The sequence below is a fragment of the Microcaecilia unicolor genome, chromosome 6, assembly GCF_901765095.1.
Source record: "Microcaecilia unicolor chromosome 6, aMicUni1.1, whole genome shotgun sequence".
Lineage (NCBI taxonomy): Eukaryota > Metazoa > Chordata > Amphibia > Gymnophiona > Siphonopidae > Microcaecilia > Microcaecilia unicolor.
In genome coordinates, this window is record NC_044036.1 from 122,476,579 (window position 1) to 122,499,037 (window position 22,459).

General features: G+C 40.9%; 1 protein-coding gene across 3 annotated transcripts in view; it reads left to right on the forward strand.

The window, feature by feature from the left end:
- ODR4 (odr-4 GPCR localization factor homolog) overlaps positions 1–12,791 on the forward strand; it is a 56,687-nt gene extending 43,896 nt beyond the window's left edge. For all 3 annotated transcript variants that reach the window (XM_030207478.1, XM_030207477.1, XM_030207480.1), the window contains 2 exons: positions 9,814–9,921; positions 11,588–12,791. In XM_030207478.1, coding sequence (XP_030063338.1) covers positions 9,814–9,921; positions 11,588–11,655 — 176 coding nt within the window. In that variant the 3' untranslated portion in view covers positions 11,656–12,791. The remainder of the gene's footprint in view (positions 1–9,813; positions 9,922–11,587) is intronic.
- Positions 12,792–22,459: the final 9,668 nt, after the last annotated feature.

Here is a 22,459-nt window from a genome sequence, read left to right on the forward strand (position 1 = left end):
AATACAAATGTTAATAGTTTCCAGTTGCACTGCTCTTTTCAAGGAAACCAGATCTGAATATGTGTTACATGCTTCTACTAGTGGAGTGGATAACATAAGAATTATTATACTGAAGATCAAAAGTACAGCAAATCCAATTTCCAATAGTGTCTGATCCTGATCACAAGGACTTGGCAGGGTCCCAAAAGATAGATTCCATGCTACGTATCCCAGGGATAAGCAGTAGCTTTCTCTAAGTCTATCTTAATGGTTTATGGACTTTTCCTCCAGGAACTTGTCCAAACCTTTTTTTAAACCCAGCTACTACACTAATTGCTTTTACTATATCCTCCAGGAATGCATTCCAGAGCTTAATTATGCATTGAGAGAAAAGTATGTTCTCCGATTTGTTTTAAATGTACTACTTAATAACTTTATGATCTGGCAGCCTGTCTAGCACCTAGTCTATATGGCTGTAGACTGTAATCAGCTTTCATAATACTTTTTTTTCCCCCTGTGTTTCCACATGGCCTCAGGAGGTTGTGTTGCTCTGCTAATCCACATGGAAATCTCACTGCTCATAGATGTTCCACCCAATATTATGTACCGAACCTACACCTTCCCAGCATTTAAGCATCCCATTAACTAGGTGGAGTAAAATAACAAAAAATGCATTGCTCTAGGGGTTTATGAAATTTGTAGCTCTTAAACACTAGAAGAACAATTCTGGACAAGCGACTGTGATTAATAATTGATTTATAGCCTTGTGGATGGCCCTTTGTTTATGCATAGCACCATCACAAAATACTTTCTACCTTGAAATTTCATTTTAGTCTGAACAAAAAAAAACATTTTTTCTTCTTCAGCCCTTGTTGCTTGTAGTTTCCACTACATGATCCAGTCAAGGAGCAGTTTAAAGAGATAGAAGCTCGCTCTGATAGTGCCTTCAGACAGAGAATTAGGGGGATATATAGAAAATTAAAAAAAAAAAAAGTATAACCACACACTTAGATAAACCAAAATAGTTTTAACCAGTCTAATTAAGGTAGCATTCTTAATATGCTAGTAGTAGTGTTTCAGTGATGTTACACTTGTTTCTAATAATCCTGTATCCAATCTACTGATACCTTTATTGAGTATATTGCCTAATTGACCAAGATCTTGGTGTAAATATGGGAGAAGGCTTCTAAGTCTTAGTAAATGGATAAGTGTTGGGTAGTAACAGATGATAACATCCTGTACACCTAATTTCTGTGATGAACCTGGTGAGATCATTGACCTCAAGATTGAAGCCTCAGTGGTTGACTCATATCAGCCTGAAACCAGACTTACTGTCTTACTGTATATTCAGGTTACATGTGTATAATTTCAGGTATGCAAAGATTTCTTTTTATAGATTTGTGGGTTTTATCATGTTGAATGGGTACCAACATTCTTGAAATTAGCCTGAAAATAGAGTATATAACTCAATAACAGAATCAAGTGCATGAATCGGAGTCTCAAATGCAATCTTTATCATGCATTGTTTTAACATCACTGTTTTGTCATATCAAATTAAAGCACACCAAAGAGTGTGGTTATAACATATATTGTATGCAGCCTGGGCCACAAAGCCCATTTCTGAGTGATTCAGGTGCATAGGAATTGTCATAAATGAACTGAATACATTTCAAATTTACACTCCGGTTTACTAAGCAGAGCTAGTAGCTGTCCATGTGCTAGTGCTGACACGGCCCATTAACTTAGAATGGACACCTCTATTTATATTTGATATACAGTGCACTCCATTTAAGTGCACGTCGGATATGCACATGCTCTGTTTAACAGCATGCTGTACTTCGGTCCCGTTTTTGGCGCCATCAATTTCTATGGGGACAAACTTCGGTTTAGCGCACCACTGATAAGTGCAAGATTCACTTATATGCATGGTTTAAGACCGCTCATCTGCAGGAAAGATTCCGCATAAGCGCGCGCACAGAATATGGAAGCCAATTGGCGCGTGACAACCAACGAGATTTCAAATTTACCACCCCTTTAACTGCCACAGGCAGAATAAGTGAAAGAATGCTGTTAGGGTATACACTGGAGTCGTTGTCGCGGCGGAACTGTAAGACTTTAACATTGGCTGAACGAATAGAAGTTCTTAAAAAATTAGAAAACAAACAAAGTCAAGCATCTATTGCTAAAGAATATGGTGTCAATCCCAGTCAAATTTCATGTGTCTTGAAGCAGAAAGATCAGCTTCTGGAAGACTGGCAAAACAATACAAATCCACACAGGAAACGTAAAAGGGCAGGAAAAGCTGAGGCGGTAGAAGATGCTCCTCTTCGGTGGTTTTCTCGAGTCAGGAGCAGACAGTTTCCTGTCAGTGGTCCACTGCTTATGGAGAAAGCTAACCAGCTAGCTGAAAGTCTTGGACTAACTGAATTCAATGGGTGGTTGGAAAGATGGAAGGAGAGGAACAACATAAAATTCAAGAAACAGCATGGTGAGAAACAAGACGCTGATGACTTTGGTGCTGAAAATTGGGTTGTTTCAGTTCTTCCTACCATCTTGAACGAGTTTGCACCTTGTGACATTTTCAATGCTGACGAAAACGGTCTCTACTGGTGAGCGATTCCTGATGGAACACTTGCATTCAAACTTGCTAAAAATACTGGAGGTAAAACGTTGAAGGACCGACTGACGATCCTCCTTTGTTGCAATATGGATGGGAGTGAGAATTTAGAACCCCTCGTCATTGGAAAGAGCAAACAGCCCCGTTGCTTCAAGAAAGTTAAGTGACTTCCTGTGTCATACGAGGCTAACGCAAATTCATGGTTGACTGGGGAAATATCCCTCGCATGGGGCTACATCAATTCACCACCTCACTGGAGAGTATTCTCTAACTGCCAACAGCGTGTCTCCAATAAGTCACTATTGCATTCATAAAGCCATATGATTCTTCAGACTGTCATGATGTTTCTGGTATCCAATACACCACATGTCTCAGCTATGATATTATGAGGATAATTTTTATGTCACTATGATATTATGAGGATAATTTTTATGTATGTTATAATAATAATAAATGTTTGTAATTACACATAGCTGTGATTGTTGGTATTATTATTATTATTATTATTACATTTGTATCCCGCACTTTCCCACTCAGAGCAGGTTCAATGCGGCTTACATAGTAATGGGAGGTACAATATAACAATATAATATAACAAATATAACAGAATAATAAAAGAGATAAGTAGCTAGAGATAGGTAATGGAGAAGGGAGAAAGGTGGGAGATATAGTCTGGAACAATGTCGTTGTCTCTTGGGTATGTGTTGGGTAGATGGGTTCATAAGCTTAGTCTGGGTCATTTGGATAGGCTTGCTTAAATAGATGGGTTTTTAGTGCTTTCTGGAAGGGTAGATAGTCACAGATTGGACGGATAGTAAATGTTACAGCTATATTGGAATATTTTTACCCAGTTTTTTTTGGATATTTTGGTGTTCTCAAGGAAAAAGCCAAACTTTTGCTTATTTGTGAAAGCAATTTTTTCTTGCCCTATATAATCAGGGAGCTTATTTCAAAAGACTGCCACTCAAGCGGTAACCGGGCGGTAATGGTCTACGCGGGTAAAATGCTGATTACTGCCCGCCCACCAGAAAATAAAAATATTTTCTGGTGCACATATCGTACGCGCGTCAAAAATGAAATTACCACAAGGGCCATGCAGAAGCCGAGCAGTAACTCAAAATTGATGCACGTTGGGCGCACGGATGTGCCTACGCGGCTTAGTAAAAGGGTCCTCAAGTGACTAATTGATCGTCTGTGAGTTTAACCTGAACCTTGGGATGGAAAGTTACCAATTTTTCTCACAAATGTTAGTGTGAATGTCATTTCTTTACACTGATTAAATGCTGGCTGTGCCTAGACTGGTGAGAATCTTGTTTGTACATGCACGGCAGATTCTAAGGAGGAGCATCACTTCTGTCTCTCTGTATTACTGCTGCAGAGAAATAGTTTTCAACCACTCCTTATAAATAACAACTGAGCCACCCCATTTAACTATTGGAAATTCAATGTTATTAAGTCTTTCTCTGTTATCAGACCATATGAGAGAGGTACCAATTGTTTGTAGACTAATACTTACTGCCTCCCCTGCTGATAGGAATGTCAGTACGGGATTACATAATGTAAGAACTTAACCACAGCAAGATAACTCTTCCCATTTATTGATTCTCTGTGCTTTTTTTTGTAGAAAAAAAGGTGCCGGTACTCGTTATGGGTGGGGTCACCACATATGGCTCCGCCGTTGTAGCCACACCCACATTAACCACACTCCTTATACCAGCTATGGCCCATATAAACAGACATCATTGAAAATATTATACTAGTATAGAAGAAAAAAAATAACTTGTGATTTTTTTCATTATAAATAGTTTATGTAAGCTGTTACAGCTCCAGTATACTACATAACATAAAACCTATAATTTAAATTTAACAAAATCCACTCCTTATTAATTTTTTACTCCATCATTATTTAAAATCCATGCTTTACATTGTCCATTCCAGTTGTATTCATGTTCTTCCAAAAGTCTGTATCATAAATTAAAGCTATTTTAGCTCATTGTCCATCAGTTCTTTATATAGAAAAAAATCCTTTCTTGCAGCTCTACACAGTGCTGTGTTTCACCAACGGCGTCCTCAGGAGCTCTTTAAACATCGCATTAGCACAGCGATATATCACTCTGATTCATCCCTTGTATATATAACAACTGCAATGGCTGTGAATACATGTTACACCATCAGTCTCATATCTATTAATTTCAACATTCTAGTTCATATACATGTCAAATTTACTTACAATACAGATTTTTCATCAAACTCCTTTCGGCACTATCTCTCAGACAGGAGCTCCAGTATACCCAGTGCAAAATAAGACAGCAGATGTAAATTCTCAAATTGGACATATTCCAAACACTAAAATGAAAATAAAATGATTTTTCTACCTTTGTTGTCTGGTGACTTTGTTTTTCTATCCATATTGGTCCCAGTCTCTGATTCTGCTGCTCTCTATCTGTTCTCTTAACTCCGTTTCCAGGGCTTCCTTTCCATTTATTTCTTTACTTTCCTCCTTTCTTCTTCATTTCTTGCCCTGCATCCATAAGTAAAAGCTGTGTCCTCCTCCGTGGAATTGACTGGAGGAGGTTTAACGTGGATCCAGCTTTTGCCTATTTTCTCCATCCATGTGCAGTTTTTCTCCTCTGTTCCCTTTCTCTCATCTCCATCCATGTGCATCTTCTTCTTTTTTCTTTCCTCCCCTCCATCCATGTCCAGCACTTCTCCTCCCCTCCATCCATTTCTCCTCTCTCTTCCCTCCCCTGTATCCATGTAAAGCAATAATTCTCTCTCCCCTCTCCTCCATCCAAGTCCAGCATTTCTCCTTTCTCCCCGCCAACCCCTCTGTAGTTTTCAACCCTTCCTCCTACTGTAGTCTCACTGCTTCTCATCCTTTGAAGTTCACTCCATCTGTCTATTCTACCCGCTGCCACTCAGAGTTGCAGTCATTTACCGCCCCCCTGATAAGTCCCTTCCTTCCTTCCTTACCAACTTCGATGCCTGGCTCTCCGTTTTTCTCGAACCCTCATCTCCGTCCCTCATTCTTGGAGACTTTAACATACACGCTGATGACCCATCCGACTCCTACGCTTCTCAGTTCCTCACTCTGACATCCTCCTTCAACCTCCAGCTGAGCTCCACCACCCCTACTCACCAAACTGGCCATTGTCTTGACCTCGTCCTCTCCTCTACCTGCTCACCCTCCAATTTCTGCGCCTTTGCACTTCCTCTCTCAGATCATTCAGATCATCACCTGATCACCTTCACACTTCATCACCCTACCCCTCAGTCCCGCCCAACACTAACCACTACTTTCAGGAATCTCCAGGCTGTCGACCTTCCCACCTTATCCTCTTGTATCTCTAATCTCCTCCCTTCCATCATGTCCTCCGAGTCTGTCGACAAGGCTGTCTCTGCTTACAATGCCACTCTCTCCACTGCTCTGGACACACTTGCACCATCCATCTCCCGTCCCACAAGGCGTACTACTCCCCAGCCCTTGCTGACCCCTTGCATCCGATACCTTCACTCCTGCGCCCGATCTGCTGAACGCCTCTAGAGGAAATCTCGCACCCATAACGACTTCATTCATTACAAATTCATGCTATCCTCCTTCCAGTCCTCCCTATTCCTTGCTAAACAGGACTATTACACCCAATTGACTAATTCTCTCGGCTCCAACCCTCGTCGTTTCTTCGCCACCCTTAACTCCCTCCTCAAAGTGCCCTCCGCTCCCACCCCCACCCCCCCTCACTGTCTCCTCAATCACTAGCTAACTACTTCCACGACAAGGTGCAGAAGATCAACCTCAAATTCACCCACTCCCTCAGCCAACCAACCCAGGCCTCCTTCTCCTCTTTTCCTGATGTCACCGAGGAGGAAACCGCCCACCTTCTTTCCTCCTCGAAATGCACCACCTGTTCCTCTGATCCCATCCCCACCAACTTACTAAACACCATCTCTCCTACTGTCACCCCCCCCCATCTGTCATACCCTCAACCTCTCTCTCTCCACTGCAACTGTCCCTGACACCTTCAAGCATGCTGTAGTCACACCACTTCTCAAAAAACCATCACTAGACCCTACCTGTCCTTCCAACTACCGCCCCATCTTCCTCCTATCCTTCCTGTCCAAGATACTTGAACGCGCCGTTCACAGCCGCTGCCTTGATTTTCTCTCCTCTGATGCCATCCTCGTTCCACTTCAATCCGGTTTCCGCCCTCTACACTCGACAGAAATGGCATTCACTAAAGTCTGTAATGACCTGTTCCTTGCCAAATCCAAAGGTCACTACTCCATCCTCATCCTCCTCGACCTATCCGCCGCTTTTGACACTGTCAATCATAATTTACTTCTTGCTGCACTATCCTCATTTGGGTTCCAGGGCTCTGTCCTCTCCTGGTGCTCCTCTTATCTCTCCCACCGTACCTTCAGAGTACATTTTCATGGATCTTCCTCCATCCCCATCCCACTCTCTGTTGGAGTTCCTCAGGGATCTGTCCTTGGACCCCTTCTTTTTTCAATCTACACCTCTTCCTTGGGCTCGCTGATCTCATCTTATGGTTTCCAATATCATTTTTATGCTGACGACACCCAGCTTTATCTCTCCACACCAGACATCACTGCGGAAACCCAGGCCAAAGTATCGGCCTGCTTATCCGACATTGCTGCCTGGATGTCCAACCACCACCTGAAACTGAACATGGCCAAGACCGAGCTCATTGTCTTTCCACCCAAACCCACTTCTCCTCTCCCTCCACTCTATTTCAGTCGACAACACCCTCATCCTTCCTGTCTCATCTGCCCGCAACCTCGGAGTCATCTTCGACTCCTCCCTCTCCTTCTCTGCCCGTATCCAGCAGACAGCCAGGACCTGTAGCTTCTTTCTCTATAACATCAGCAAAATTCGCCCCTTCCTCTACGAGCACACCACCTGAATTCTCATCTACTCTCTCATCACCTCTCGCCTTGACTACTGCAACCTACTCCTCACTGGCCTCCCACTTAACCATCTATCCCCCCGTCAATCCATTCAGAACTCTGCTGCCTGTCTTATCTTCCGCCTAGACCGATATGCTCATATCACCCCTCTCCTCAAGTCACTTCACTGGCTTCCGATCAGGTACTGCATACAGTTCAAGCTTCTCCTACTAACCTACAAATGCACTCAATCTGTAGCCCCTCATTACCTCTCTACCCTCATCTCCCCTTACGCTCCTACCCGTAACCTCTGCTCACAGGACAAATCCCTCCTCACAGTACCCTTCTCCATCACCGCCAACTCCAGGCTCTGCCCTTTCTGCCTCGCCTCACCCTATGCTTGGAATAAACTCCCTCAGCCCATACGCCAAGCCCCCTCCCTGCCCATCTTCAAATCCTTGCTCAAAGCCCACCTCTTCAATGTCGCTTTCGGCACCTAACCATTGTACCTCTATCCAGGAAATCTAGACTGCCCCCAATTTGATTGACTGTACTTTTTGTCCTTTAGATTGTAAGCTATTCAGAACTGTCTTATAATATATCTGCTTGTTTTACTACTACTATACTCTATCTTCATCATGTTGCCCAAGATCCTTCTGTAATACTAAATGTCTATTTTCTAATGTATTTCCATTACACATGATGTATTGTAAGCCACATTGAGCCTGCAAAGAGGTGGGAAAATGTGGGATACAAATGCAATAAATAAATAAATAAATAAAATAAGCTCCTTTGAGCAGGGACTGGCCTTCTTTGTTAGATTGTACAGCGCTGCATAACCCTGGTAGCGCTTTAGAAATGTTAAATAGTAGTAGTAGTGGTGTTTCTGGCTGGAAGGTCAATGAGGTCTGTCATGTATCCCGGGGTCTCACCATAGAAGATTTTATGCACTAGAGTACAGATTTTGAAGGCAATCCGTTCTTTGATCGGGAGCTAATGTAGTTTTTCGCGTAGGGGTTTGGTGCTTTCGTATTTCGTTTTTCAAAAAAACAGTCTGGCTGCGGTGTTTTGAGCGGTTTGGAATTTCTTTATGATTTGTTCTTTTAGCATACTGGACCTGAGATTCAAAGCCAATTATGCATGTCTCCTTGTGAGGGCATAAAACGCCTATCCATATATATATTTTTTAAATTTATAGATAATATCTGGTCAAGTAGATCATTGAACAGGAGGGGCATAGCCACAGGTTAGCCTGGGCTCATTTACTTACCCAGCAGCCAGATGCAACTCATGTAGCTAGTGGGGAACCTCAAGCCCTGCCAGCTGAAAAAAATGCAAAGCTGCCTCCAATCAGTACAGTTTCAGCAGTTGATGGCAGCATGTTGCATTGTGCAGAACTGAACATGCTCCCAATGCTGGCATTTGTGGCTCAACATGCCACTGCTGACTGCCAGAGATGTACAGACTTGAGGCAGCTCCATATTTTTTTTAGCTGACAGGTCTTGAGGATCTCCACCAGCTATGGTACTTTTAATTTTAATGGGGAGAGGCAAAGGAAATGGGGATCCTTGTGCCCACCCATGTTAAATGTTCCCTCCCCCCCCCCCCCCCCCAAAAAAAAAAAAAAATCTTAAGTGTGGCTATGCTACTGCTCAGTGTCCAGATATTATCCATAGACTTGTTGGTTAAGTTAGGGGAACAGTCAGTGAGGAAAAAATTATCTGGAGAGCACCACTAGCATTTAGCATAAGCCAGTGGACCACACAGCCTGAAAATTGGCTCAACTGTTTATATTATTACTAATAAGGACCTTAGCATTGATGCTGCTCACAAATCCTAGTTTCCAAAAACTGAAACCTCAGTGAGCCAAAGATGCAGAATACAGCAGGGAGAGGGATTTGAAAGGAAATACCATGCTGGCCTCATCAAAGCTAAAATTCTTCAAGGAAAATGTTACTATGTTAAAACCAACCGTGCGGTTGAGTAGCTCTATTGAGGCTCACAGATGCTCAGAGAGAGTTCAGGTCCCTTCCTCAGACCATCCTGGCCTCGATCATATGAGATACATCAATGCATTTCATTGCCAATGGTACACACTGCCAATCAATTGCAGTACCTTTTGCTAGAGCTGATGGCTTATTCCTAAGTTATGCCCAAGTTATATGCTGTTAACCTAAGCTAGCATTATAAACCTCTTCTACTTTTTATTTGAAAACTTTATTTTTTAAGAATCTATAGGAAAGGAAGGGATCCATCTGTTTCAGAGTCTCCTCATTTCTGCTCTGACATCACTCTCGTTCTCTGTACAACAGGCACATATCCTGAAATGAGCGGGGCATTCCAGATGGATGGCACTGATGGGGAACCAGTCAAGAAACTTGGAAAAGCTAGACCTGTTTTGAAGGTCGGAGCAAACATGGGTATGTTCTGAACTTTTATTATGTTGCAGCATATAAAATACAGTTCCCTCCCGAGTGCTGCCAGTCAGAGTGACTGCTGTAAACAGGGCAAAGAAATGGATGTGCAGTGAAGGCATTAAACATCAACTCCTTTGGTTTAAAGCTCCAATATTGCATCAGAATAAATGAGGAGATGATGGGCTGGCTGCTGTTTGAAGGACTGCTGAAGAGTTTCCCATGTACCCCAGACAGGTCTGCATGGATTTTTGCAGATTGCCTTGAAAGACACTTTACAAAGCCAAGCAGTTTTTAATCCTAGCAGTAAGGATAATCTGCCTCTACTACTGATTACCCTCTTTGTAGGAAAGTATTAAGCACTGAGGAAGAAGGAAGTTCTTTATTTATAAAGCACCAATAGAATGACCCAACACGGGTCCTTGTTTTGGCGGACACAGCTGCCTATCTCAGGGGTCACAAGAAACACTCTATGTTCAAATGGTGATGTTTGAACCTGGTGGATCGAATGAATAAATACTTCAAGGTAGCACAGTGCGTTCAATTTACAGTCCTTCATTGTGGCTGTGCGTTCAGAGCTGTTTTGTGAGATTGTACATCGTATGTTGAGTGCAGTGTGTTACCTTGAAGTGTTTATTTATCCAGTGCATCAGGTTCAAACATCACCATCTGAACATAGAGTGTTTCTTGTGACCCCAGAGGCAGGCTGTTGTGTATGTCAAAACACGGACCTGTGTCAGGTCATTCCACTGATGCTTTATAAATAAAGAACTTCCTAATATCTCCTCCCAGGCTGGAAGTCATTTTGTCACCCTCTGCTCCGGTATCGTTTCCCTTTGACATCTCATGAAGGTTGTATCCTGTCTCTGCTTTCTTATTCCTATCAAGTGTAGCATGTGTATACCTCTTTCAAAAGCAGCTGTGAGTAGAGAGATGTGGTAGCCGTGTTTTCCACTTTTAAAGGTAATCAATAGAAATAAAAGAAAATAAGATGATACCTTTTTTATTGGACTAACTTAGTACATTTTTTGATTAGCTTTCGAAGGTAACCCTTCTTCATCAGATCCATTTGATGTTTCACTTATATATACTATTATTTATTAACATTTGTTTATTTTGGATCTGATGAAGAAGGGTTACGTTCGAAAGCTAATCAAAAAATGTACTAAGTTAGTCCAATAAAAAAGGTATTGTTATTTTCTTTTCTATGTTTTCTTTTATTTCTATTGATTGCCTTTAAAAGCAGCTGTAAAATTGATGACAGTACACTTCCCTTTATATGAGGGGATCTCACTGGTTATACCTTTACAATTGTTCATCCAGCAAGTACATATGGTTCTGAATGATGACTTTATGCCAAGCATAAGACGTGCTCCAATTTCTCCTACCCAATCTTCCTTCCCACTCAGCCTCTTTTCTTCTTTCTAGTTCATGTTGTTGAGGTTTTTGGCTGAGATAACTTGCGTGAGAAAAGATATCACATGGTCCTGTAATGTGTTTCCCTTTTGGCTATGTATAAAGAAACCAATGCAATGTTTACAGGTGGGCAAGAGCTTTAAATAGTTCTCCTCCTACCACCTTCTCTCTCTCTCTCTAGAGTGATCACAAACACACCTCTCTACCTGGTGGACTATCCCTGTCATCTGACACGACTATCCTTTTCTCCTTATAGGTATGGTCCTGGCAGCAGCAGTCGCCCTCCTAGCAGCAGCTTTCTCCTTTCATTACTTCAGCAACTAGTTCGTATTCATAGTTCACCTTCAGATCAGCGTGGGAACACTGGTGCAACTTTTTCACCTTCTCTACCTGTAATCTGAGCTAGGCCAAATGAGCTCAGTGCACTAGCAACCAAAGAAACTGCCCGAGTTTCGTATATACAGTGCAACAGCCTGTTATCTGTTACAGCATGCAAATAGTGTAGGTGGCTCAAATTTCTGGCATTGCCAGAGCCATGCAGGCTGATTATACAATGTCACTTAGGTATTGAGGAGAAGATCAAAGGGAACTATGTCTTTTATCGACTTTCTGATCCACTGAAGGTGCTTTGGCCAAAAAAAATAGTTTGTAGAGTAGTTTAACCTTTAGATTGAATGATGTTTTCAAGGACACAGGAAGGAGAACAAAACCAGACCTGTGATGATTGCCAGCGCATCTTAGTGGATAAATCTCTGCGACCAATCACGGGTACTCTTTAATGAACATAATGTAAATAATCATATAAATACGGTCTATAGAGGCTATATGCATGACACAGGATGAAGGAATAGCTTTGCCAGGACACACCAAGGGATGAATATGTTTCAGGTTAATTTATAGGTAAACTTTTTTTAAATTGAGAGCATTTAACTTGAGCTGAGTTTCATAAATATTTATGTCCAGGAAAATAAGCCAGAATAGACAGTGATTATGTGTGCAAGAAAACATTTGTCGTCATGCTGGTGTTGCAGTTATCCTTGAATTCCAGGAAGCTGTGAAGGATCAGTGTTTCCTTGCTACAGTCATGTCTTCAGCCAGAATATGGAGCGAGAGGGATGCAAGCCCCAAGTTTGTGAAAGTGAGAGCTAATTGGCCATGGATCCAAATCTAAAATTGTTGATACTTTTCCTGCACAAAAGCTCTGTGAGTTGCTGAGCTTAGATTAGGAAGGGCTTGCTAAGAATAGTAAACTGTGCCCTCCTCTGCAAAGCTCCCTGTCCCCTTTAACACAGATGAGGAGGTAAGTAAGTGGTGAGCACTCTGGTATATTTCCTTTTCTGACCATAGTCTAGCACAGACAGTGAAACTAACATCAGAATGCTATGGGATGATTTTCTTCCTTTGCCATCAACTTCTTATTTCTTTTGCAATTAAAACTTTCTTGTGAGTACAGAAAATATGTTAGTCGAAGATTTTCTTCCTTTGCCATCAACTTCTTATTTCTTTTGCAATTAAAACTTTCTTGTGAGTACAGAAAATATGTTAGTCGAATTTGCTAATCAAGGCTATTAAAGGAAGAGGGAGAGGGTGATTTCCAGCTTCTTTGATTAGAAATCAGGCTTAAATCACTCCTGTTGCTCTAAAAATTGTGGGAAATCATATTGTATTAGTGACAATAATTCGTATCTTGTCTGTTTCTCCGGCTATTTCTTTTTAGTTATATTGTGTAGTGAAGACAATATACCTAATCACATTGCTGAGTCTATCTTTTCTGTTCATCTGTCCAGTCACATGCATCAAATGTGTGCTGACAGCCCTTAGAGTTGAGAGCATAGGCAAGGGGCCTTCTTGCAACCTCGTTTGCCACTTAACTTTGTGAAAGTCTTAATGGTGGCCTGAAAGAACTGGAAACAGCAATGGCAAAGCAGGAGAGCCTGAGAGCTATTTTAAGGGAAGTACTTGGTGTAGAGTGGGAAGGAGGGGAAATTTCCTTTTTCATGGGCCGATGATCAGAAGCAAACACAGGCACTAGAGGCTGTTAGCGCTATACTAGCGCCTGAGTTTGCTACTGCCCCATGATCAGAGCCCCCGAGCGTGTGAAACAACGCGCTCGCGGGCTGTGAACGCAACTACCATGCAAATGCATGCAAAAAAGGGCCCTTAGCGCAAGTAGCATGCATATTCATCCCTAATGATCGGCGACCAGCGCACCAAAGATTGACTCGCTGGCTGCAGCAACCCTACACCAGCTTCCCCTAGCTAGGTGGCTCCTTTTGGTGTTAGGCAAGTCAAGTACAACGTTAAATTGTAAACCCTCTAGGGACAGGAAAATACCTACTGTACTCACTTGGGCTACCACTGAAAGGTGTCAGCTAGGCTCTGTCTATCTTCAATAACAGCTCTGTTCTCAGGTATTATTGGTGGAAAAACTCCATCCCCTCTGGTTGATAGAGGCAGTCTTATATGGCTCCAGATGAACTGGAGCCTCTTCCTCCTCTAGGGTAATTGGTTGTTTTCCTATTGAGCAATGCGTTTGACTGCTGTTTAACAGATACCTTGGAACCTTCCCTCACTTGGTTCTTCAAGGACCCTTTCACACTACTCTCCTTTCTGACCTGCTGAGGAGCTTTCTTTTCTCCTGCCCTTGATTCCTCAGCACACTACATGGATTAAGAGCCTCCATTCCATCTCCTTGAACCAAGATAGAACATAGATTGTAAGCTCTGTCGAGCAGGGATTGTCTTTTCATGTTCAAGTTTACAGCGCTGCGTATGTCTGGTAGCGCTATAGAAATGATAAGTAGTAGTAGTAGAACTCTCCCCTGGGGCCGGACTATCTTTCTCACACAAATTAAAGATCCCTCTGCTCCAAGACCATCTGTGCACCCTACTATCAATACTGGAGAAGGAAAGAGGTAAGCTTAACTTACCACTTATTATCTCTGTTAATGGTGGTGGTGATGGGGGAGGAGGTTATGGCTTGGAGTAGAGGAGATTTGGGGATATGGGAGATAAGATATAGATAGCAGCATTTTAGAAAGGGCATACAAATCAGAACTGAGATGTCCAGATCAGAATGTTTCAAGTTATGCTAGTATTTTGGAATAGGCTCTGTTGACGTAGAGTTTGCACTAAAACTAAAATACATCCTTGAGTGGACATTTATGCACATTTGTTACATCTAAAATATCAACTGTACCAATCCAGTGACATAAATGTTTATGTGCTGGTTTATAGATGTGAATGTTCTGAAATGCCAAAATACATGTGTGTGCACTGGCACATAAACTTTTACATCAGCCATTTTATATAATACATACTTATTTTTTCTAGGGTTGTCACAGTCTGGTATCCCTTGCCAGTTTTTAATTCACAGGAGGTAGATCAGCCAGAGAAGGGATTAAGAGGCGATTTTACCTAAACCTTCCAATGGAGTGCTGCTTGATATGAGCATTTTTCTGAAACCTAGATGATCCAGATAGCAGATATAAATCCTGACATTGATCTTTTCAGATATAGACATGCATTCCCCTTCTAAAATGGGGAATACATGTTTATTCTTTGCCTCAAGGACTTCATTAGGAACTCTCCTGTAAGAAATTCAAATCACTTCTTAAGACTCATTATTTGATTCAGGCTTTTCTACTTTCTAATGTACAAAAAGTCAATTCCAATAGTAGAATACCAGGCTCCGGATATAAATAGGTAACAGAGCAGTAGTGGAAGCTATATAAAACTAGATTAAATCTTGTTAGTTTTGTTTTTATACCTTATAAATTTGTGACAGGTGGAAGCAGGGGAGTTCAGTATAGGCTGACTTTCAGCCGAGCACTACTTCAGTGAGACTTGCTGCCTTAAAAGCGGCTCACATGAAAAGCTCTATACATCATTATGCACTCACCCAAGCTTAACCACCCCCTTTTTTTTTCAATTTATCTTACGCATGACAAAAATGCTGTAACTTAAACTGAACACTACAAAACTTAACTATAAACTAACCACTACTGTTCTGATACTACCAGAAGCCTAAACGAGGCATATAAAGAGCCGTCTAATGAAATCAAATTTTAGACGAGTGAAGCAAAACTTTTAGTTACTTCTTTAACTCCAATCCACTGTAAAATGCTGGAAACAAACATGAGCCTACTTATCTGGATCATATAGAGGCGTATTTTCAAAGCACTTAGCCTTACAAAGTTCCATAGGTTGCTATGGAACTTTGTAAGGCTAAGTGCTTTGAAAATGAGCTTGATAGTCTGACCCCACTCATTCGCTGTAAGCTTTTCATTTCAAGGATTCTTCGTCAAGGACGCCAGTGGTAACTTTCTCAAGAAGCCTCCATTACAATCTGATTCCCATCGTGGTGCTGATCGTCTTTTAAATCATACAAGTATCTCCCATTCTGCAACTGTTCGGCTAGTGGAGAAAAGCCTTATGAACAAAAGAACTCAATTCAGAGTGTCAAATCAGTTCTTGACAACCATAACAACATTAATTTTGACAAAAACTTATTTTGAATTTAATAATCAGTTTTATATACAGCTACAAGAGGTGGCAATGGGAACTGCAGCTGCCCCCAGTATTGCCAACCTATATGTGGCAGACCTTGAACAGACATTAATTTATCCATCAAGTTGGAGGTGCCACATTTCCAATTGGGTCAGATTCATCGATGCTATATTTTTCATATGGACTGCCTCAGAGACACAATTGCAAGAATTTGTGGTTTGGATTAATACTCTAGATCCTCACATACAGTTTACTCATACTTTCAGCAATGATCAGATCTCGTTTCTAGATACCATGGTGATCAAAAAGCAAAATCTTTTGAAGACTACAGTATACAGAAAAAGCACGGATCATAATAATTATTTGTAATTTGATAGCTGTCACCCACGCCGACTCAAAAAGGTGATTCCTATTGGCCAATTCTTAAGAATAAGGAGAATTTGCAGTACACAGGATGAATTCCTCTGTTAGGTGGAAATTTTGACTCGGCGTTTTTTGGCAAAAGGTTATCCAGCCTGTACAGTAAAACAAGCTTATCGTCATGCGCTTTATGCTAACCCTGAATTATTATTAAATTATACACAGAGCCTCAAGAGAAACATCTGTGTACTATCTCATTCTAATAAATCAGCAGCTATTGCTCAGAGTATGCATAAGCACTGGCACGTTTTACAACTGCACCAGGCATTTCAAGCTCACCCTTGTATAGCATTTTCAAGGGGTAAAAATATATCTAATCATCTTGTATCCTTGAGTTTCTCGAATTACAGGATGCCATCAGATGCAAATGAAGGAAGTCACAAACCATTTGGCCATTGTAAAGCCTGTCCTATGTCTCTTACCATTCGTGTGTGGCAACGTCCAGACACTCAGCAAATGTACAAACTCAGAGCGAATACAAATTGTCAGCAAATGTAATTTATGTTATATGCCCGTGTGCAAAGTTGTATGTGGAACGCACCAGCAGAAAGATAAGACAATGCCTGTGCGAGCATCGTAGCAGGCTAAATAACAGAGTACTTACAGCTCTGATGGTAGCCCACTGTATAGAATTGTGCCATACTTTTGAACAGATGCAATGGTTCATAATTGAACAAATTTCTGAGCATTTCCAGGGAGACCGAGATGCGCTTTTGGCTACATGCGAACAATTTTGCCCCTCAAGGTCTCAATGACAGCATTGAATGAAATGCCACAATTTGACTAGTGATTGTCAAAAACGAATAACACGTGCTACGTGTATACATATTTCAGTATGATTTAAAAGACAATCAGCGCCATGATGGGACAGATTGTAATGGAGGCTTCTTAAGAAAGTTACCCTGATGAAGAATCTTTGAAACGGGAATTTCTGTTGGACATTGGGAAGCTTACAGTGAATGAGCGGGGTCAGAATATATGATCCAGATAAGTGGGCTCATGTTTGTTTCCAGCATCTTACAGTGATTGGAGTTAAAGAAGTAAATAAAAGTTTTGCTTCACTTTTCTAAAAATTGATTTCATTAGACACCTCTTTTAGGCTTCTGGTAGTATCAGAACAGTAGTGGTTAGTTTATAGTTAAGATTTTTGTAGTGTTCAGTTTAAGTTACAGCATTTTTGTCATGCTTAAGATAAATTGAAAAAAAAAAGGGGGTGGTTAAGCTTGGGTGAGTACATAATGATGTATAGATCTTGTCATGTGAGCCGCTTTTAAGGCGGCAAGTCTCACTGAAGTAGTGCAGTGCTCGGCTGAAGGTCAGCCTATACTGAACTCCCCTGCTTCCACCTGCCACAGATTTATAAATTATAAAAACAAAACTAACGAGATTTAATCTAGTTTTATATAGCTTCCACTACTGCTCTGTTACCTATTTATATCCGGAGCCTGGTATTCTACTATCGAGATTGACGTTTTGTACATTAGCTTTTGATTTTTTGTCTCTCCCTTGGGGGGTTCTACAATGTTATTGATAGTTTTCCACTTTCTAAGCAGCCCAATTAAAATTAACGCCTTTTGTAATCAGTCATAGGACTGCCCTGCTTTGACTTCACCGCTCATCACTTGTCTTTGTATATTTTTGCACACCCAACCCTCTTTATGTATCTCACACTGTTAAATAATTTTCCTACCCCCATCCCTCCCTTATAATGATCCATTGTAACCAAATCATCTTGTTTTCGCTCCTGTCTCCTTCCAAAGAAAACTGATTTTTGCATTGTGAACCTCTTAGATGGTTGGTTGTTGTTTTTTTTTTTTTTTTACTATTTGTGATATATCAAATAAATGTGAAATATATCCAGACCATCCCCCTTTGCCATATGCACAATTTTGAGTTTTAGATGTTTATTTAATAAGATTTAATTACTGCCTTTTTTGAAGACATTCACCCAAGGTAGTGTACAAGATCCATCTGGACATAGACATTATCAACAGAAAAAAATATTCCCCCCTATATATGGCGCTCAAAATTGAAATCACCAACTTGGACGCATACCCAATTTGCATGTGGAATGGAGCCAATTAGCATCAATAATTGGATGCCAATAATCAATTATTGCTAATTGGCAACAAATTTGAATTTATGCATTAATCTTTGTAGTCAGTATTCTATAAAGATGTACATGTAAATTGTATGTGTGGATCCAACAAGGGTGCGTTGCCATTGGATTTAGGCATGAGGATTTACACCAGGTTTCAGTTGGTGTAAATTCTTGTGCCCAATATTGGACGCAGATGCCAGCACTGACTGCTATTCTATAAACGGCACTCAACTTTGAACGCTGTTTATAGAATAGCAGTTAGCGCTCATTTTTTGGCGCCCAAATTCGGGTGTCATTTATAGAATTTAGTCTATTATACCATAGTATACTATTTACAATGTTGATACAATACACAATAAAACATCTTAATAGTATTGGGGGTAAGTGAAGGTGGAGCACATAGACCAAGGGTGTCCCACCTCTTCTCACCAGTTGGGTTGTCAGGATTTCCTCAATGAATATGTATGACATCTATTTGCATACAATGGAGGCAGTGCATGCAAATAGATCTCATTCATATTCATTGGAGAAATCCTGAAAACCTGTTTGGATTGCAGCCCTCAAGGACAAGGTTGGACAACCCTCACATAGACAGATAACATAGAGTAATAGGAGTTAGCGAATAAAGGGACTAACTTAAAGGTACTTGCAGGTGGAGTCAGAAAGGTGCTTTAATATGATCTCAGCAAGTCCTGCTACAGATATGTACATCCTGGCTGTGTAAAACTGGAATTTATTTTATTTTTATTTTTTTTAATTTGTAGCCTACACTATCTTGCAATTCTAGGTGGTTTACAATAGAACCATATATAGTAAAATAAACATAAAACAAAATCATATATGAGAGACATATATCCCACCTTGGGTGAATGTCTTCATAAAGGCAGTTAATTTTTCCCAATAAATAAATACATACATACATTAAAAAATGTTCTAGGGATATGCACAACAAAAATACTTTTAGATCATTTTTTTTAGAAACGTTTGCATTTCCCCCTAATTCTTTTGGTTTATTTCGCAAGCAAAGTGACCTTATGCATATTAATGCATAGACTAATGTGTTAAATTGATTTTGAGGACACTTAAGGAAGCCTTTTCCTGCATTGAATTGGATTGGATTTATTAATTTCATATACCACTTTGTACTAAGTGTTAAAGTGGTTTACATAACTCCAAAAAAAAAAAAAAGACAAGCAGCTAATACTGAAAGCAATATAACAAAGCCATATCCAAACAATCAAAATCTATATAATTAAAACATCATGTAAAATATTGCTGAGGGTCTGTAAAAATTTGAGAAAACAACTAAAATAAGATGGAATGTTACACAGTTCATCTGGTAAAGAGTTCCACAATGCAAGGCCAGCATATGCAAATGAACTTCTCCTCGTTGATAGTCTAATCACATGAAGACCTGGTAGTTGCAGACAGCTTTTTTTTGTGACAAGCACAGTGTTGGCCAAGAAGTATATTTCATCAGCTTGTTTGAAAGGTACACATGAAAGCCCAAACAAAGTGATTTGAACAGTAAGCATAAGACAAGCAGCCACAGGAAGCCAATGTTGTAATATGTTCGTACTGAAGTTGTTGCAGACTAGCTCTACTTCACATTGAAAAGTGGGTTACAGTAGCCCAATCTGCACAATTTTAACCAGATTAGACCTTGGCTATGTTGGTTTGATGTATCATGCAAAGATGAAAAAAAACCCAAGATTTTAAAACATTTCCTATTTGTAAATTCAATTTCAATGCACTATTATTACACTGTAGGTCCAAAATTACAAGATCTTGAGACAGAGATAAAGGTCTACCAAATACTTTCAGTAATGCATGTAAAACACACTTTACGGGAGATCCACATTAGAGGATTTCTCAGCATTCAGTCTGTCATAACTTGAAGTTTGTTGTTAAGATTGGAAATAATAGCTTCATGATCATCTTTTTAAAAGATGATAAACTGAATATTGTCTGCAAAGACATGGGAATCAATATTCTAACCTTCAAGCATTTTGCTAGGAGAGCCAAGTACAAATTAAAAAGTATGAGCGAAAGGAGTGATTCTTGCGGGACTCCTCGCTTCAGACATCTTTTAGATGATTTTTTTTATTACAACAGACTGTATGAGTATGATGAGACAAATAAGAATGGCACCATTTCAGTACCTCAGATTTAATTCCAGAGCTTTCCAGATGGTGCAATAATTTTTGATGGGGAAACTGCGTCAAAAGCCCCACAGTAAGATCCATCTGTACCCAAAGGGCATCAAATCCCTTTCAGCCTTAACCAGTATCCCATATACAACATCTGACTCAGTGCTGTGATTTTTATTAGGATTTATTTACCGGCTTTTTAAAGGAATTCACTTAAGGTGGTCTACAAATAGAATAAGACACACATAAGCAATAGACAGTTACAGCAGTAAAAATATTCAAACAATACAAAGTGTGGCATAGTATGCTACATTATAATGCCAACACAATACATTTTAATAGAGAGCATAGGGTGTAAGCAAAGATGGAACATATAGATAGATAAGATAGAGTTACAGGAGTAAACAAAATAAGGGACTAGTTAAAGAGAGTTGCAAATGAGGCCAGAAAAGTGTTTGAAAATTATCTTGGCTAGGGTAGGAGTGGATAAACATGTCCTGCTATAATACGTGCAGCTGGTGTCATTTACTTCTTCCGTTAAATGCCTGGTTGGAGGGCCAAGTTTTCATCTGCTTCCTGAGGTACAGATAGTCTTGTGTTAAGCAAAGCCTTTCAGAGCGTGGGGGCCACTCTGGAGAAGGCTCGCATTGTGTGATGTCCTTTGGAGAGGGTGTGGTTGAGGAAACTCCTTGTGAGGACCTTAGTGACCTTGAAGGTGTGTAGAGGGAGATCCTGTTCTTCAAGTACTCTGGGCCATTTCCTTTAAGGGCCTTGAAGGTCAAACAGAGTTTTAAATCTGGCTTTGTATTGTACTGGTAGCCAGCGAAGTTCATAAAAAAATGGTGTGATGTCATATCGCTTACAACCTTCTATTAATCTTGCTATAGCATTCTGAATCAAATGGAGCTGGTGCAAACCCTTTGTAGTCAGACCAGTGGCATTCCTAGGGGGGCGGACACCCGGGGCGGTGCCCCGCCCCCCCCGGGTGCAGCGGCCCCCCGATGCAGCACGGACCCCCCCCGGTAAAAGACCCCCCCCCCCGCGAAAGAGCCCCCCCGGGTGCATGCCGCTGGGGGGGGGTGCTGCAGCGCTCGCCTGCTGCGAGTTTACTAACTTTGCTCATTCGCTGCAGCTCCCTCTGCCCCAGAACAGGAAGTAACCTGTTCCGGGGCAGAGGGAGCTGCAGCGAACGAGAGAAGTTAGCGAACTCTCACAGCAGGCGTGCGCCGCGGCACCCCCCAGCAGCGTGCACCTGGGGCGGACCGCCCCCACCGCCCCCCCCCCCCCCCTTGGTACGCCACTGAGTCAGACCAGTGTAAAGTGGATTACAATAATCCATTCTTGATGTTATCATGGCATGCACAACTGAGACAAGGCTTGCCTTCTCAATGTAAGGAGACAGGCAGCACAGTTGTCACAAGTGATGACATCAATATGCAGACTGATGACAATTCAAAAAGCCATTGTTATCCGAGAATTCGTTCAATTGAACCAAACCATTCTTTCCAATACTTTTGCTAGCAAAGACAAATTTGAAACAGGCCGAAAGCCTGAATAACCCATCAGTTGGTTTCTTGCCTTTTTAAAAAAATCAGAGTAACAATGGCATCCTTAAGACAATTTGGGACTTCACCAGTAACCAGAGATAAATTTACAAGATATGTTAGAAATGGAACTATCAATTCTCTACACATAGACAAATAGTGAAAAAGGATTACATGTACAAAATAGCAGAAGAATTTAAAGACTGAAGATATCTAGTAACATTGGCCTCTGTTCCTGCTTGAAATGTATCCCAAAAAACATAATATTTGTTTGAGTCAAAGTGACAATTCAGCCCTTTCAGGATTAGCATGTTGTCTACCACAGGATGCATTTTATTCCTGTGGCCCTGCTGCAAATGCACTAAACTTTAGTAATAAGTATGTAAGCATTAAAGTGTCCTTTAT